Source organism: Madurella fahalii (assembly GCF_045866475.1).
Source record: "Madurella fahalii IFM 68171 DNA, scaffold_4, whole genome shotgun sequence".
Classification (NCBI taxonomy): domain Eukaryota; kingdom Fungi; phylum Ascomycota; class Sordariomycetes; order Sordariales; genus Madurella; species Madurella fahalii.
The window spans coordinates 3,133,553-3,151,651 of record NW_027263974.1 but is presented as its reverse complement, the minus strand read 5'-3'; the positions used below and the strand labels follow the sequence as shown (position 1 = coordinate 3,151,651).

Genomic DNA, 18,099 nt, shown 5'->3' with positions numbered 1-18,099 from the left:
ATGATGATGTCAACCCACAGCCTTTCCACCTCTTCAACTGCGGTTCATCCTGTCTCCTCGAGGTCCACCGTTTTACATTTCCAAGCCTCCGCGTTGCCGACTTTTAAGAATTAAACAGCAGACCAGTCAGGTCAGCTCTAACACAAATTCGACCTAACCCACCACTTCAGATCGGTACATTCCCACTGCAGAAGAGACAACATGCATCACCACGTCCTCCTCCTCGGAGGCCACGGAAAAGTGGCCCAGCTGCTCACCCCACTCCTGCTGCGCCGCGCCTGGGACGTGACCAGCATCATTCGCAGCGCCGGGCAGGTTCCCGCCGTGCAGAGGCTTGGCGAGCTGGCGGCCGGAAATGAGAGCACGAAGGCGGGCAAGCTGAATGTGTTAGTGCGGAGTTTGGAAGAGGTCAAGAGCGAGGGAGATGCAAAGAAGGTTCTGGATGAGGTCGGGGCTGATTATGTGGTCTGGAGCGCTGGTAGGTTTTTACGTGGAAACTAAGGTATCTACCTAGGTATTTGTAGAGTTTCGGCAGCTGAACCGGGTTTCAATCGAATATAGGGGCCGGCGGGAAGGGCGGTTCTGAGCGAGTAAGTGACTCCCACCTAATTAATACCCCTTGGGCCTGCTGAAAGCCACCTCATCTTACTTGCACCCCCAGACCTACGCCATTGACCGCGACGCCGCGACCTACTTCATCCGCGCCGCCGCCGCCACGCCCACCGTCACCCGCTTCCTCATGGTCTCGTACCTGGCATCCCGCCGGACCAAGCCGGCCTGGTGGTCGGAGGAGGACTGGGCCGCCGCCGAGGAGCTCAACAACAAGGTGCTGCCGCACTACTACCGCGCCAAGCTAGCCGCTGACGAGGCCCTCTACGCCGCGTCCAAGGAGAGGGGCAGCGGGTTCGTCGGCATCAATCTCCGCCCCGGCACGCTAACGCTGGAGCCGGCTGGCAAGGTCGAGCTGGGAAAGACGAAGCGCTCCGGCGGCAATGTGAGTCGTGAGAGCGTCGCGACGGTTGCGGATATGCTGCTGGCGACCGAGGGAGTCAAGAATGTGTGGCTGGATTTGCTGGATGGCGAGGAGGAGCCTGCACAGGCGGTCCAGAGAGTTGTGAGGGAGGGGGTCAACGCTGCGGAAGGGGAGTCGATATTTTGAGTTTTGCTGAGCGGATGGCCATCTTTACCACGCATACACCGTCGTTCTACCTATTATAGCCGTGGTTGGAAATTCAATTTTTAAGTAGTCCTACCCGCACTTCGGTCACCCTCTGGAGCCGACTTCAACAAATTGAGGCGCCTGACGTTATGAGGAATCCCGGGCCTCGTTGCCTCGCTGTTCTACTTGACTTCTCGTCGCGCAAAAGCGACGCCGCAATTGCCGTCTAGCAATTGCACCTTAAGTACGACACCCTCGCCGTCTAATTTTCCGGTAATCATTCAATTAATAAGATAGAGCAAAAAGGGACTACAAAGTGTAAAACTTGGGGCACTTTACCTCACAGTTGTCACAGTGCGGTAATGAGACCCTGAAGTTGAAGCGATTATACCATTCAGCGAATAAGTATTACGTGGGGAAGTTAAGCTGAGGGCAAAATTATTTTTATGTCAACTTTGTGTTGTTTTAGTGAATTTCCTACCGTCATGTTTACAGCCCGTATCAAGAACTCTTCTAGTCTGGATCTGCGATGGAATCTAGGTGTACTAGCTTTTCGTAGCACATCAAAAATCCAGCGGACAGCCTAAGAGAACAGTGATGCTGACCGTGCATGCGGCGAAGGCTTCCCATTAGGTTATTAGTCGGCGTATTACGAGATTATGCAGGAGATGGATCAGGTCAGATAAATAACGATTGATGGATTGTTCTTGGTGTGAAAAGATGTCCGAACAGATGTCGGATAGTTCACATGGTGCTGTCAGTTTTAGTTCTGATATGATGATTTATCAAGACATCATCAAGTTTTTGTGTCATTACAAGCCACTTATGCAAGGTTACTCTGTACTGCAGTTCCAATCTTCAACATCTTCAGCATTGGGATCAAGATGAGGCAGAGAATGGCAGCATAACCATCATAACTGCGCCGCATCCGGCGCGGAAATTTATTGGTCGCATGATTCGGCCGAGAATGGGGTTCAACGGGTTTGTAAAAGTCCGGGAGCCCGAAACCTAGCATCACGACTTGCCCGCGATCCTCCCGAAGGATTCCTGAATTTCTTTATACAGTCGTTAGTGTGAAAACTCTTTTTGGGCTCACATCCCAACGACAAGTCAATCAGAAACGTAACCTGCTAAGTTAGCACCTTTTTTACCGCTGCCAGCTAAAATGGTTTCTTACAAAGAAATCCTCGCCTCCAATGCCCTCATCAACGATGCAACGGCCCTCCGTGTCGCCGTCTTCGTCGGCGGAACCTCTGGCATCGGAAAATTTACCATCAAGGCTCTGGTCGCGACGGGAATCAGCGTGAAAATTTACCTGGTAGGGCGGAAAAGCTCTAAAGAGCGCACGCAAGCTTTTATAGAGGAGCTCCACGCCCTCAACCCCAAGGCCGAGGTCATCTGGACCGAAGCCGAGGTCGCCCTCCTCGCCGATGTCAAGAGAGTATGCGAGGTTATCAAAAGCAACGAGTCGCGCGTCGACCTGCTGTTCTTAACCGCCGGCTATGCTCCATTCGGCACGCGCCAGGAGACCGCCGAGGGCCATGAAGTCGTCCAGGCCCTCGAGTATTACTCTCGGATGCTCTTCATTCTTCGTCTTCTCCCCCTGCTCGGCGCATCTGACATCGCAAGGGTCATTAGCGTCTTGGGTGGCGGGATGGAAACAACATATCTCATCGACTTGGACGACTTGGACCTGAAAAAGCCGGCGAATTTCAAAGTCTACCGGGCTCGGCTGCAATACATTGCCCTGAACACCATAACGCTGGATAAGCTCGCCAGCGAGAATCCCAACATTACTTTTATCCACTCGTGGCCGGGAGCGGTGAATACAGGAAACGTGAGGAGGGGCTGGGACGCAAATTCGACCGCGGGCGCGGCCTTTTCGTTCGTCGTCGAGTCCTTAACTTGGCTCACTGGGTTTTCCGACGACGAGTCTGGGCAGAGACATTTGTTCGAAAGCACCAGCGCTGCTTTTGGCGGTCGCGGCGTGCCATGGGCGGGCAAGGCAGGTATCACTACGACGGAAAAGTCGGCGGGCGGTCTATTCCTTGTCAACAACAAGTGCGACTGTACGCCGAATGCGAAGGTTGTCAACCGGCTTCGCGAGAAGGGCCAGGATAAGTTGTGGGACCACACTCAGAAGCTTCTCGGGCCATATTTGTAACTCTTCCAATAGTAGCAGATCAGTGTCACCGGCGCGCGGGGTATCGGCCGACCGGTATCTTGGCATACAACCGACACTGAAAATCTCAGCCTGGGACACGCTGAGAATGAGGGTCCGGGCGGGAGGACATGGCCTAGTCACGGCGGCGGTGCTGGGTGCACACGGGCTTACCGAAGAAGTTACTGATGTAGTCGGGGCCGAGGTCCGTCACGCCGTATGTTGTTGCCGGACAGAATTACCGGGCCCCAGAGCACAACCTCGTGCTGGTAGACGCCGCCCTGCTGATTGCACAGGACAAAGTTGCCTTCTGTTACGTGGCGGTTGAAGTAGCTGAGGGCCAGCTTTATTTTAGCAGATTATTACTTTCTCATATGCCTAGCATAAGCGCAAGCTCACATGGCTCCGAGCTATTTCGAGTTTCTCGGGGTTAGGGTTGCTGTGGGCTATCCGAGGCGCCAACTCATTTGAAAGTGGCAATGACGTTGACTGGCTCCTTCCACATCATTTTCAGATCGTGATTCGCATAAACCGGGAAGACGCGATGGCCGGATTTCTCGCCATCATCGACGTGTGCCTTTCACTCGTCAGGGGTTCGGCATTACAATGACATCGGTGTTCCTAGGAACAAGGTAATCGTTGGCATCGAGTTGGTTGTTGTTATTCCACTAAGTTATTGCCGGTACCAAGTATTAGTATGGATGGTACTAGAGTTCGAACATTAAGGCAGAGACCCCTTCTTTCCATTCTAAGCTAGATGGTCATACTACAGTATCTGTACCAAGGCCCATCAGATGACCTCTCCATCCACCCTGTTTACATCACCCCATGCGCATGGCTTGTACTCTACGGGCTGATGCCGAACACCCCCGCCGCTACCGCCTCCGCTGCCGCATACGGGGCCTCCGGGCTCGTGGTAACCGCCTCACCCTCCGGGGAGGAGCTCTTCGTATCCGAATTCGGGACAGCCGCGCTCGCCAACTTGACCTGTGCTAGTGCCTCGGCCTGTGGCTCGGTTTGAATTTCGGCTAGAGCCCTGCGGCCGAACTCTCCGGGTTCAAAGTCAATGAATTCCCGGTCTTCGTCAAAGAGGGTGACGCCTGGATTGTTAGCTTGTTTTATCCGGTTCGAGAAGAAGAAGTGCGCACGGGGGGAGGGCATACTCTCGGCCACCCACTGTGGCTTGTCATCTCCGGCGAGAGAGCGCTTCACATTGTGTTGGATACCGAACTCGACCCAGCATCTAGAAAGGCCGTATTGGTCGTCCCACTCATGGACTTGGGTTATATCACTGTCAGCACAGTGCTATATTGGGTGGCCTAGACGGAAAAGGGGGCGAACAACAAGAAAATGCACGTCGCCTCTTTTTCCCACTATAACAATACGCGTTCCACCGTTTGCCGCCCGAGACGGGGTACATGAAGTAGTCGGTCTGGCCAAAGATGTTGACGGCACAGACAATAGACTGGAAATTGTTCGTGGCTGGGTGCTTTAGCGTCTTACCGTCGGTGGCATCCCGCGCCGTGGCATCCCACCAGCTGTTGCCGGAGGCTCCATCGTTGATCACGTCAAAGGTAAAGTTGCGCTTGAAGACCCACGAAGTGCGGTCGCTCTGTCGGGCTATGTCAGTGTCGATCAACCAGGGAGAGGGCAGGAAAGCATACGCGAGCCCATGTCTTCTCATCGAAGCCGACAGGGATGGGCTGGCGGTTATCGTACGTGGTCATGCGGTTCTGCACACCACTTAAGTCATCATCGGTATACCAGATCTCGCCGTTGGGCTTACCTTTGCCACCCCAGTAGGCCCATAGGTCCTTGCGAGTCTGGCCTTGGGGTGGGTCGATGGGCTCCATCTTGCCGACATTGGATTGCATCCCATTGAGCATGTCCACGCACTGCCCACCCTGATTGTTCTGCACGCGCGGGATGCACAGCCGACTGCGCTGTGTGTGATCTCAGAAGTTGCCTCCCTCCTCGCTAGCGGCCCAGGGGAACTCATCGCACTCGAGCAGCTAGATGTTGGGGTAGCTCTTGGGCTTACGCACGCCGTCGTTGTACAAGAACTCGTTGAGCGTCTCGCACGACTTTTGCTCCGAGTCGAGCCCCGTGTTCTTGTCCGGGTCATTGTTTTTACAAGCCTCCTTGCGCCGCGTTCCCTTGCGATCCTCGTCCCTATCGGTGAGGGCACCGGCATGCGTCAAGGTGGCGGGCAGCGTCACTGTTGTGATACCGTCGCAGATGCTCGACATCATTCCGGTGCGTCCGTTGGGCGTGGCCAACATGATTCTGGGAAAGGCGCCGCAGTTCATGCGTAGCTCAGGCAGCTGAATACTGGGTGAGTCTCCGTCTGGGCACGTGACGGGCTGCGAAAAGGATGGTGCGTCCGGGCCGTCAATATCCATCGAGTCGTCATCGCTATTCTGGCGCTTATACAGGTAGCCGGGGTCCAGCAGTGCCTCGAGCGCGAGCGTCTCGTTTACGTACTGCTCCGGGTTCTCGGCCAGCTTGACCATGCGTCGTTGGTTGCCGCCGTCGCCACCCGATATGTCGATGCTGCCTTGGCGGTGATAGATGTCAATGACCATGGGCTTCTTGAAGGCCTCGCGGGGCGCCATAGCCCACCCAGCCCATTCAAGGACAGTGGCTCTGGCTTTGTATCCCACATTCCAGTGCAGATAGACGCCGTATGTGTAGTCAAATGTCTTGGTAATTGTGTTGGCGGTGTCTGTAGCCAGGAATTGTAGCGCTGTAAACAGATAGGCCGAGATCTGCGCGTCAACCAACGCCGCGCCACCTGTGTAGGAGCCGCCGCCGACCTTGATGCCCACGTTGGCCTCGGGCTGGACAATAAGGTCGATCTCGGCCTTCAGCGCAACACCCGCCTCGAACGTCGGCGCGACCTTGGACCCCGCCGGTACCTCCTTCTCCTTAAGCCCGAGGTTGAGAATCCTATCGTATTCCTCAACGGCTTTGTCGTCTTGCGGCCAATAGGCCTGTGCCTTGTCGAGCGACACGCGACACCCGGCGAGTGCCTTGCCGTGAACGCTGAGTTCTCCTTTGATCTGGCTGCTTGTCAATCTCACATATAGTAATATGTAGTGTGTCGGGTGTGGAATGCAACGTGAAGGAAGACATTACCTCGCCATAGACGTCCATAGTTGGGCCGACCGCAGCGATGCCCTTGATGGCGAGGTCGGGATAGGCAAGAATATCAATTATCTTCTTGCGGCCTGTGCCCAAGCGAGCGGCTGCGTCTGGTATCGCGTAAGCATTCGAGCGCATCAGGGAAAAGAAAGGGGGGGGGAGGGGGGTGCGGAGACAGGGAGTTGGCAAATAAACGGAGCCAAACGGGGGAACTCACTTCCGGTAAGGACCAGTTCCATGTAGGCCGTCGGTTCGATCCCAAAATAGAAGAACGCGTCGGGCTTGCTTGGCGGGATAAAGGTAGCCGACAAGTAGTAGGCGTATGTCGCCTGCATACTGATCTCGGCCGACAGGTCGAGGCGAAGGTTGGCGCTCCACGACTTACCAGGGCAGCCCCACTTGGCTCTGAAGATATTTGATGGTGTCAGCCCAACCTAGCGGCAGGTCGCCCACCTCCTCCTTAGTGACCGTCGTCAACTTCTTGAGCCAGTTGGTAAAGATGCCCCACCAGCGACGCTCGATGGGCGCGCCCCCATTGACGTCCAGCTCCCCATAGGAGTCGACGTTGCCGGCAGCCTGTCGGTGGATCTCGGATATATGCTCGTCCATCAACTCCTCGGCCGAGAAAGACATGGAGCGCTTGACCATCTTTTCATATCGCCGGCCAACCTTGCGGTCGTGGGTCTCACCACGGGCCACCATATCTCGGAAGTGACCTATATTGAAGCCGGGCTCGCTGGGGATAGGACCGTAGTTGCGCTTGAAGCGGCGGGTGGCCGGCGAGTCGGTAATCTCCTTCCAATAACCGAGCAGGGTAGTGTAATCGACGCGGATCTGGACCTTCCCGCGGTCCTGGCGCGCCAGATGGAAGGCGTAGTCGATCTTGATCTTCCATACGGGGTTGCCCTCGAGCCCCCCAAGCGAGCGGTTCTCGAGGTGATGGCGCGGTAGTTTGTGACTCTCGTCGGCCCGCTCGATCGACACGACGCGCGCAAAGGGCCCTTCACCGACGTGGTCGGGCAGCCGGATGATAGTATCCTCGGCGCCGCCCACGAACAGGTTCTCGCATTCGGCTGAGCCTGGCGAGTAGTTACAGTAGGCGTAGAAGGTCTCCTCAGCGTGCTCGAACACCTGGCCGACGAGCGTTTGGTTAGTCGTGAAGACCTCGCGCTTGGCTGTAGGGGTGTCAGCGCTGCGGCGCACGACCGTCATTGTCTTGTGGAAGGTGTTATCAACGGCGGCCTGCAGGCCGTTGAGCATCATAAAACTAAAGGCATCGGAACCGTCGATGACCTCCGCAGCCATAGCCGGGCCCTTGTCGTTATGCGTGAATTGCGTGTCGTAACTCCATACGGCTTTGTCCTTGTCCCTGTCGCTAAAATGCTCCTCCCATAGTTTCTCGGGGCCGACGGGCCAGTCGTGGTTCCACAGTGATGGCGGGTCGCAGCACAGCGGGAAGCAAGGGTCGGTCCTTTTGGGCACGCTCATCATGGAGCAGTCGTAGCGGTTGTAACGGTCGGTTTCGACCCGCGCGTCCGTCGACGGCGGGGGACTCAGCGCTTCGGCCACTTGTACCTTGTCATTGTTGCATGAGCGCGACAGACAGACCTCCTCGCGAAGTTTTACTTGCTCATGGCCGTTTATTATGGTAGGTTGGCTATTGGACCAAACGCAGTTGCCGAAACCACGGCCTTTGGGGCAGCACAGAGAGCTGCGGAAGGGCTCCTTGAGCGTGCTGCCCTTCTGGCCGGATGTGGGAAATACGTACTCCTCCTGGCACATGCCGCTGCCATCTGGTTTGTCGTTACGCCACGCTACGTACTCGGTGCCCTCAGGACACTCCGGGTGGTCGTCGTCAGCATAGGGCGTCTGCGAGCGCTTGTCCCAGAAGCAGTCGTCGAACAGCTTAGTACTCTGGCAACACAGCTTTCGGCTGCCCTGGTGACATTCCTGGTTGCCCCTGGCGTCGACGGCCGTGTCCGAGTTGAGCTCAAACGTACCGGGCCCGCATCTGCCGGTGCAGCCGATGACGTTGCGCACCGGGTCGCCGTTCCACTCGCAGTTCTTGGGCATCTGCTTCTTGGGACAGCAGATGTGCTGATACCAGCCGACGGTGCAGTCGCCCTTGAGCTGGCGCGGGTACCGCTTTTGTGCGCTGTCGATACCGACTGGAAACCCGGCGCACACACCTGGTCAGCGCCCTTCTGGTCATTACCATCCTTGGTGCAGCGTTCTGTGGCATAGCAATGCTGTCCATTGTACTGCCCAAATAGGTCTGACAGCTCCTGGGCCGAGTTAGCATCGAGCCCCTGCAGCTGAAGGTGCGAGTAGTCGCCCATTAGATCGCCAAAGGCCTTGAAGTCGTTCGTGTCCTGGTCGATGGTCCAGATCATTAGGCCACCCAGGCAGCGCGACGCCAGGTGTTCGAGTTTGTGGCGGAAAGATTCACCATCATCATACGACACCCACTGGCTGCCACCAAACACATTATACTTCACCGTCGTGTTCTTGCCCTCATAGATGGTCTTGACGTCGAGCGAGTTGTTGCGGCTCACAACCTCCTCATACGTCAGCACACCCTTGGTGCCCGAGCAGGAACCGGGGACACCACCGTCGGAGAACTGGCATACGCCGTTGGGCTCGAAGCAGCCGGGGTTGCTCATGGTAAAAGAACGGCCATAGAAGCCAAAGCCCATATTGACCTTATCGGGAGTAACGCCGTTTCGCCACAACAGGTCGAGCCCGTTATCAATCATAGTCCAGTCGGTATGGCCCTTGAGGTAAGGCCCCGTCCACTCGTTATCCTGGTCCCACATACCGTAGATATCGTACGACATGAAGTTGAAGTAGTCGAGGTGTTTCTGCAGTGACTCGAGCGCGAAGCCACGTTGGTACCAGTAGCTGCTAGAGACGGCAATCGAAATTTCCCAGCCAGCGCCCTCACTGTCAAAGGTCTGGCGGATCTCGGCCAACAGTAGCACATAGTTGTCCCTGTCGGCCTGATTGCCGCCACGTAAGCGTGCGCCAGGGTCCTCCCAGTCGATGTCTACGCCGTCTAGACCGTATTCACGCAGAAAGCCAACGAGATCGCGGATGAAGCCCTCCCGCTCCGTCTTATGGCTAGTCATATCTGAGAAGTAGGTTTGGGATGGCGGATCATTGAAAGCCCAGCCGCCAATGGCGATGTTGATGCGCAGGTGCGGGTAACGCAGCTTGGTGGCGACAGCGCGCTTGATCCAATAGGCTACCACGTGCTCCATCCTCCAGGTTCCGTCGATCATGGCGAAGTTGACAAAGGCAAGGTTGAGGTGGGTTAGGGCGCCAAGTGGCAGGTCCTCTGGCAGCTTGACGCCGCAACCGCGGCTTAGCGTAAAGAGCTCGTAGTAGGCAATGCGCCGTGTCGGCTGGTACTCGCCGTCAGTCACCGGTCCTGACAAGGAGAGAGAGAGAAGGATGTATGAAATATGAGGTATTACCTGCAGCACACGTTGATCGGGCAATCTTTGAACCCCTCGGGTGCGTATTGGCCGCACTCGGCCGTCGAGCTGCAACCGTGCATGCAGCCGTCGCCGCAAATGGGCCGGTGTGAAACCACACTGGCCGTCCTTGGAGCAACAGCCGACCTTACATGGCTTGTCGATGCTGCAAATCGACGGATCATCCTGCGCAGAACATTGGCCACATTCGTTACCAGTAAGATAAACAGGAGGGACAATAAAGAGCCCCAGAGGCCGTGGAGGCTGGCGAGTGGCCGCATCGGGTCAGGATCCTTGACTGGAGTCGCTGGGCTCGGTCAATAAAACGAATAAATGTAAGCAAGGGCAAAATAACCAAAACTATAAAAGAACGTGCGTCTTCTGAAGCCAGCAATGAAGAGACCGGCGTCGACAAACGACTGAGTGCTACTTTGATGGCGGTACCGCTCCTACCACCGACCTCTCACGTCACGTACGACTATACTTGTACTGGTGATCCGGAGACACACAGAAGCAACCAACCCGGCACTCAGGGGCATGACCTGTTGCCCACTATCTCCCGCTTCTGCCACCCCTCAGTCCCGCTCGGTGTGTTGTTGGTTGTTTGTATTCCACAAGCGATCCTTGGCGTCCAATGAGGATGCAACGTTGCGAGACGACGGTGAGTTGGAGACCAAGTACCACGAGGTTCCAACTCGCCCGCATAGATGCATATCAATATCTATGACGGCGTCGAATGGACTGGGAGGTTAAGGTACTTTAGTTATGAATATGCGGCTGGGTCTCTCCGCCCCCACCCCACCCCGCCCCCCAACTCAGGCCTCCTAACGCAGCTTTCAACTGCCATCTCGCCCAACTGCGTCTTCTGATTGTCTCTACTCCGCTAACGACGAAATGAGCACTGACGGTGAGACTGTGACGCCTGCATGGGGTGCTCTCCCGGTGGAGCAGTATCTGATTGTAAGTTATTGCTCGAAACCCTCCCCCCCTTCTCCCTTCCCCCTCCCTTTTTTTTTTTTTTTTTTTAATCAATTTCCTCTCTCGGAGCCTACCCTTTCTTTTTGCTCCTATTCCACACGGCGCGGCAAACACTATTTAGTCACTCTGACACAAAAGCTAACCACACCCCCATACCCTTAGCGCAACTGGGATCCCTCATCCGAACTTAGCGCTGACGAGCAGCGCGCTGAGCTAGTAGCGGCCTACATCGACGAGGATGTGCTTGACATGGATCTTCTCTCGTTGCCGCCTTCACGCCTCCCCACGGCCACTGAGATAGCGGAGATTCTTGCACCGTGGCGGCCGCAAAAGCTACGTCGCATCGCCGCCGCCCACCTCAACGGTAGCCCGCACTACTACTACTTCTTGCGGACGCACTACGCCGGCGGTGCCGCCGATGACGCTAAGCCGCGCAGTTGGCTAGACCTTGAGCCGCTCGAGGGCGCGGATATTTCCCCTGAAAACGAGTGGTTCTCCGTGCTGGATGACGCGGAGCTGTTTGACTTTGGCGATGCCTGGCAAGAAGTGTACGGCGTGCTACCCGAGCTGGCGGCGCCGCAGCCGGACCGCCGGTTTACCGACCACGGCATTTGGTATGCGCGGAAGACGGCGAGAGATATGGTAGCGCCCGAGGAGCCTGAGGATAAATACTATCAGGATGCCATCATGGAGTACGCCACGATAGGGACTATGTGGTTGCTTGTGCTGGACGAGGAGGCGTTTGAGCCGGAGGAGTTGGGGCTGATTCTGCGGGATAAGAAAGGGAACCCGGTTAAGGAGACTACGATTAGGCCCGAGGAGCTGGGCGCCTTTTACATCACGTGGTCGCGAGGCGCGACAAGTGAGTCCGGGTACTGGGAGTATGCTGCCGTGGGGAAGAAGTACCGGACGCGCGGCAAGATCATGCGCAAACTGCTGCCGATGGTGAAAGGGGAGTAGTATTATCCCGGATGTAGCTCAGCAATCAACATTAGTATCATTTTTGGTACTAAACCTCCCAAGTCTGTGTCAATGGTTTGACGGCTCGGTATAGCCAGCCATAGAACACGCTTACCCTACTCAGAGAGATTGAACAGAAGTTGGTAAGTAGGTAGATACTTACTGGTATGCATCGAATGTAATAGTAGGATCTTCAGTAGTCTACTCGTAGTATAGTAACTGTCAATCAAGGGATGCGGACACTACGCTGGAATTTCGCATCACGCACACCTCGATCACTTGAGCTAAGGTTCGCAGGATGGTTAAACCAACACATACTAGCCTACCGAGTTGACTAACACGTATGCAACACAAGAGATAATAACCTCGTACACTACCAAAGTTGCCTGATCTACCGCAAGCACAATCCCTCGAATCGAAGACCAACTGTCAAATCCTTACGTCCAAGCTACGCAGTTACATTATATTAGAAGTCCCACACTTCTAATCATTCCGATATACCGGCGCGGGCGTCGGCACTGGTGTCTCCAGTGCTACCACCCCGCGCTTCGGCAACAGCCGGGCATCATATCCCACACACACCCACACGTTGAGTTGCAGCATGGTGCACTGCGTCCCGACGGCCGGATTCCACGCGTAGAAGTCGGATAGGGTGATGTTGTGTTGAGCCGCGACCGTTTGGCAGTTATCGCCCGAGACCACCTTGTGGAACTTGTTGCACCCGCCCGTCATGCCGTCCTGGATGGGACTCGGCGTCTGCACGGGCCACAGATCGTCCACATACCACTGAATGCAGAAATGGCGGCCTTCGAGACTGTCCAGATTGGGTGTAAGGCGCCTGTCACAAGGAGCTTTGAGAGTCCTAGGACGGAAAGTCAGCCATGACTACTACTTTACATTCGATTTTCCCATCCAATCGTAAAATGCTTGACGTACGGGTTCCAAGACTGGAGCTGCACTGTGGTGAAGCCCTTGCCGGCTACGAGGTCCTGGCACGTCTGGTTCTTCTGGATGGTCACCAGCGGGCACTTATCCTGAATGCACAGGTCCTGGCCGACGGTGAGCGTTGTGCAGTTATATTCGAGATAATTGACGTCAATGAGCCGGTCCGTTGACATGGACTGCGCCTTGGAAATAGACTTGCATGTGTCGCCCGTTCGGACCGTGTACTTGGTCCCAGTGCATGTCGGGGTCGCCGTGACCGCCGATGTGGTCGTGCTGCTGGTAATCGGCGCGCCCGGCGTAAATGAGTAGGGGTAGCTGCTCGTCGGCACCGAGCATGCCGATAGTACCGAGAGGAACTGGGCCTCGGGGTACCGCTGGCGCCCCAGCGGCGACGCCTGCATGCCGGCCCGGTACTTGAGCGCCATACTGAGCAGTCCGTTTTGCCACCTGCGTACAATGCCGGCAGGCACAATTCGGTGCTGTGGAAGATGACTGGAGCTTTAGTAGTGTCCACTCGGCACAGTCTGCTTATCACGACATACCTGTCCTGAAGGCACAGCATTTCTTGTGTCCACACGAGCCCGTCGACGACCTCCTTGACCGACTGCCCCTCAGTCATGTCCGGCCACAGCTTATACGGGGTGTGGCCGCAGCCCGACGAGACGGCCGTCTGGAACGTCTTGAGCGAATTCCTACATGCAGCTGCGCAGTAGACGTCAGCGTGTCCGCCCACAACAACCTCCCCCGAAAACAGCCTTGTGGGCGTCACTAGATCGTCGACATCACAGGTGATGTTATGGGTAAGCGGCATGCGACACCGCATGGGAACCGATGACGGGATATCGCCGGGCGCGCCCCAGAACTTCAGCGCCACAGCTGTCGTAGCAATCCACACCAGGACCACCTAGGGCACTTTCATATCCCAACACCATTAGTTTCTTCGACCACACCTGTTATCCCGATGTTTATACTGTCTATGAATTAAGTCAGATCCATCCAGCTCTGCAACATTTGCATTTTTATTTGAAGACCGGAAAATGGAATTAGCATATTCTGTTGTCGCACTGGAGATCACACTTGTGGAGCTCAGCTCTTGCCGCCGAGCTCAGCAGCTCATCACATGAGCTCATCCAGACCACTTTCCTTTATATTTAAGCCAGTCCTTCAGTCTCCTACTGCAGTAGATAGATCCTCAAAGACTTCAACCTTTCCACGCACTTCTCACACCGTCTGCTGAGTGCCTTGTACGTGTGACATCTGTGTATCTAATGCGTGGCACTACTGTAAGTCAATGGACGTGTTTTCGGAGATCTCTTGAGCATGACTGTAATTTCCCAAGCCTCGCTCAACTTTTAATATACGTTTCTCCACATTATCCCACCCTTTAAGCCAGAAGTGCAACACTCAGAAAAGGAGACTTGTAACCCGGGTTAATTGCTAGCTCCTTCATGCTTTTTCTGACAGAACCCCCCTTCTCATTATATAACGCTCTTCTCCTTATTCTTAATACCAGAGACCGCAGCACTGACCCTTTCCCATAATCTTCGTCGCCCCCCGTTCATATCATTGCTTTTCGGAGTATTATTGCCATTACTACTACTCTCTCCTTCCTTTACTGCATTTCTATTCCGCTGACTCGAAAGAAACGACATAACTTCGGCCAGAGCTCCCGTCGGTATCATATTCGCATTGGAAATATTGAGATCCGTGCCGTCTGCTGTCCGAATCGATATAACTGGGCCATTTTCGGTGCTTGCGTCATCAACGTGTAGTCCTCTATGGCCTGACGCTCTGGAAACGGGAGAGTTGCTTCGGGGAGCGAAGGCTTCGGAACTGGGCTGACTGTATGAGAATCTCCTACCGATACCGGGGCCGGTAAATCCGGAGAAAGTACTCGATATGTCTTGGGTCTCGGGAGGTACCACAACTCCTTGGAGCCCAGGAAGATTGTCGGTGTTGGCAGCACTAGAGACGGTCATTGCGCGACCTGTTTGCCAAGTATTGCGATCCACAGGTACCCATTGGCTTTCAGTTTCGTGCCGAACGTCTTGGTTTCCGGCGTCCCCAGCGCGGCGAAGTGTTTTGTGGGAGGGACTGGCTCTTGGGACCCGAGGCACGCCTTGCAACTGAGGCGCCTTACGCGCCTTCTTCTTGTCTAGTACCCCACCCTTAAAGTCCTGAGAGTTGTACTCCTCGATACCTTTGCGCACTTGAATCTGGAAGTCATCATTGCCGGTGGAGGTATCAAGTGCGGGCGGAATGGCATCCTGAGAAGTCCATGTTCGGAGAAGACTGTTGATAACGTGCCGAGTGTCGCAAGTAGTGGAAATTGCCTCCATCTTAATGAGTGTATTGCTTGTGCTGGGTGCATTGCCGTTTAAGCTGCCAGGTGACGGCCCGCCGTTCAAGTCGGATTCAGGATGACTGTGGGGTGCGAGAAATGAAGGTGTTTCTGGACTAGTAATAACAGACGAATCATTGGTTGTCTTGTCCCTGTCGGATACCGAGCTTGGATGCTGGGTTGCGGGTAAAAATACAAGTCGATAGAGCCAGGTAGCGGCGTCCTCCACTGCATCAGATGAGGGCTGAATGCGAAGATGATGTTGTGTCGCAGTCTCCTTCCTCCTGTTAGACTTGCGGGCTTCCGAGTCGCATTGTCTCTGGATGACCTTGCGGTTCTTCTCGACGGCGCTGCCCACAATAGAGTAAAGGGTGGAAAGCTTTGCATCCTGGTTGTTGGGGGTCGTCTCGGGTGTCTGGACCTGTTCGTTCCGGGTAGCTGCAAAGTTGGCCAGCTGCAGCACAAGACCCACGAAGCTTTTAATCGCCTCAATCGACTCCATGCAACCCTTTACCCTTTTGCGATTTCTGAAGGCCCAAATAAAAGACTTCCAGCTCGCCCGTCTCATTGCTCCGGCTGGGATCATGTCCTTGATATCTTGATTGATGGCGTGGAATCGCTTAAAGGCCGAATGCACTTGCTTGAAGAGCTCGGGCGTAAACAGATGCTGCTCCTTTTCGAGAATGCGATGAACAGAGGCCATGATTGCCGTAACCTCTTCGAGCTGAAGGGCAAAGTTCTCGACATCCCTGGGCGCATCGCGCATGTGTGCCGCGATTTCATGCAGCGCCCGGGAGACCTCGATTGCGAGGGAGAGGACACCCGTAGCTGTTCCCAGCACCGAGATCGGATCCGCCATGATGTCGATGTCGATATCTTATCGGATGAGGCGCCTAACGGAGTAGACAAGACCGGACACCGCGACCTTTAGGGAAGGAGGCTCTAAGGGAAGCTGAGATTGAAGAACTAGAAGGGTGAGAGCATAAAATCGGTGATGATTCGGGGCCCGAGAATGCCTAATACGCCTGTGTAACCGATGCTGCATGCACCGCCCATTGCACCACTTGGGTTGGCGAATGAGCGGACCTGACTGCCTGTTAGCCGGGCGGCCTTCAGCTAGTAGTAGTCCTACATATCGCAGATCCCCTTCAAAGCTGTGCTAACATGACAATTTTCAGTTGACCCAACATACGCTCAAACCCTATTGCTTAAGGCACCAGCAAAGAACAGGGATTGACATGCAATGAATACCAACACCTTGCTTGTCAGGACGCCGCAACGAGAGAGTAAGACCTGCAAGTGTGCGCAAGAAAGGAAGGAGTTGAATTATAATGTAGTGATCCCATCGCAGAATCCAAGCCAGCCCTGGTAGGTAGTGTAAAAACAGTAGACCAATCAGATAGAGCAGCTTGAATCATAGCACCTATATTGCTACTCCTTCCTAAGTGAACGATTCCATCAACTCGTAAACCCAGCCTTCCAATCCATCGCCCACAGCTATTATACATCTCCCTACGACTGGTATACCCCGACTATTGACTTGTTACTGTCGTTGATAGATTGCCACCTCGTTCGGACAAGCTCATCGTGACCGTCTCCTATCCTTCTTAAGAATCGGTCCGTTATACGGTCTAACTCCTTATTGAGTTGGGGAAAACTGCCCCCAGAAGACAGTATCCCTCTGGTCAGAGGGACATACTTACTAGGATGGCGCCCGGGGGGGGGGGCCTGGAACTTGCCGTGGGCCCATTTTTCTATTGCACCATAAGTAGGGCCGTCCGGGCCATTGCTCCAACAGGACAATCAATTCTCCACTCTTTTCCACACTTGTTGCAGGCTCAATTGACGAGCTTTATTTGCGTGCAAAGCGATCTCCCTCTGACCAGAGGGAGCTCTATCTGCACATGTTGTTTTGACCTTGTTTAGGCTACAGGGACCCAATTTATGGTGGTATCGCCTGGCCTGTCTTGTCTATCTTGTCCGTCTGGCATTTGGCCGCCTTTGCCCTCCCCCTTGTTCTGATGGATATGTGGGTGTAGATGTGTGTTTCTGCGCCATTTCATTATATTCATCCTCCGTCATTCCCGGTCTCTAGTATAATCACTATCCAACACTTGATCAATAGTGACAGCTCTGCCACTACTCGATTTCCCTGACACCTGCGTGTCCTCAGGACATTCAATGAAATCATCCTAGTGGTGTCAACTCAAAGGGAAAATTGTAGTTGGCTAGTGAAGCTGGATTATTTACTGCTAAATATAGTTGGCATCATTGGCTATATACTATAACCTGGTCTGCCAGGACTACAATCTCTACTTGCCCCTCTAGTGGCGGTAGAAATAGTGTCACAGGGCGTGATATAAGCAAGTGGTAGGTAGTGTTCAATCATGATGTGATTGAACTGGCGGATCTTTTGGTCTACTGGCAGAGTGGTTCACTGCGTGCACTCTGTTACAGCTTTCACCTCAGGAAGTCTAAATAAGTGTTGAAAGGGTTGATTTCCGGCAACTGTAGCAGATATATCCGCTTCTAACTGATTTAGTCATGTGATATAAAGGGAGGCTGGCACTTCCTACAATACTCTGAAGCCAAGGAGAAACTCTTTGCTGTCTTATATACCAGATAGACTCTCTTACTGATGATATAGACAAAGTGATTACAGGGAGACTTAATATAGTTCTCAAAAGGGAATATAATACTATATTCAATGTGATCTAGTATTTGTATTCCGGGCTAAAGAGACCTCGCGATTTCAGAATAGCTGAGGACCGAGTTTATGGATATAACAGCTAAAGCTACACTGACTGTGTCCAGAATGAGTGCTTATACCGCGGCTAGAATGATATTAAATATTTTCCTCACTCAAGGAGAATTCAAGCTGGATTCTAGAGCTGGGTATAAATATCGAAGATGTCTCGCACATTAAGAATTCCAT

At 54.3% G+C, this 18,099-nt stretch overlaps 6 protein-coding genes across 6 annotated transcripts; 3 read left to right on the top strand and 3 right to left on the bottom strand.

The window, feature by feature from the left end:
- Positions 1–201: 201 nt before the first annotated feature.
- On the top strand, positions 202–1,159 carry MFIFM68171_07916 (NAD dependent epimerase/dehydratase; the record flags this gene model as incomplete). Its single annotated transcript, XM_071063336.1, has 3 exons — positions 202–478; positions 562–590; positions 662–1,159. The coding sequence occupies 3 exons, from the start codon at positions 202–204 to the stop codon at positions 1,157–1,159; spliced, it is 804 nt and encodes a 267-aa protein (XP_070919437.1).
- Positions 1,160–2,324: 1,165 nt separating this feature from the next.
- MFIFM68171_07915 (Short chain dehydrogenase/reductase) lies at positions 2,325–3,323 on the top strand (the record flags this gene model as incomplete). The annotated part of the gene is made up of 1 exon (XM_071063335.1): positions 2,325–3,323. One exon carries the CDS (start codon positions 2,325–2,327, stop codon positions 3,321–3,323), a length of 999 nt encoding a protein of 332 aa, XP_070919436.1.
- Positions 3,324–4,166: 843 nt separating this feature from the next.
- On the bottom strand, positions 4,167–5,173 carry MFIFM68171_07914 (uncharacterized protein; the record flags this gene model as incomplete). The annotated part of the gene is made up of 4 exons (XM_071063334.1): positions 4,167–4,420; positions 4,484–4,597; positions 4,677–4,932; positions 4,985–5,173. The coding sequence occupies 4 exons, from the start codon at positions 5,171–5,173 to the stop codon at positions 4,167–4,169; spliced, it is 813 nt and encodes a 270-aa protein (XP_070919435.1).
- A 159-nt stretch (positions 5,174–5,332) lies between these two features.
- MFIFM68171_07913 (chitinase) lies at positions 5,333–9,592 on the bottom strand (the record flags this gene model as incomplete). Its single annotated transcript, XM_071063333.1, has 5 exons — positions 5,333–6,382; positions 6,459–6,574; positions 6,682–6,800; positions 6,850–8,594; positions 8,654–9,592. 5 exons carry the CDS (start codon positions 9,590–9,592, stop codon positions 5,333–5,335), a joined length of 3,969 nt encoding a protein of 1,322 aa, XP_070919434.1.
- Positions 9,593–10,834: 1,242 nt separating this feature from the next.
- Positions 10,835–11,878, top strand: MFIFM68171_07912 (uncharacterized protein; the record flags this gene model as incomplete). The annotated part of the gene is made up of 2 exons (XM_071063332.1): positions 10,835–10,900; positions 11,081–11,878. 2 exons carry the CDS (start codon positions 10,835–10,837, stop codon positions 11,876–11,878), a joined length of 864 nt encoding a protein of 287 aa, XP_070919433.1.
- A 483-nt stretch (positions 11,879–12,361) lies between these two features.
- On the bottom strand, positions 12,362–16,023 carry MFIFM68171_07911 (uncharacterized protein; the record flags this gene model as incomplete). Its single annotated transcript, XM_071063331.1, has 4 exons — positions 12,362–12,740; positions 12,815–13,249; positions 13,366–13,727; positions 14,440–16,023. The coding sequence occupies 4 exons, from the start codon at positions 16,021–16,023 to the stop codon at positions 12,362–12,364; spliced, it is 2,760 nt and encodes a 919-aa protein (XP_070919432.1).
- Between the last annotated feature and the right edge of the window lie 2,076 nt (positions 16,024–18,099).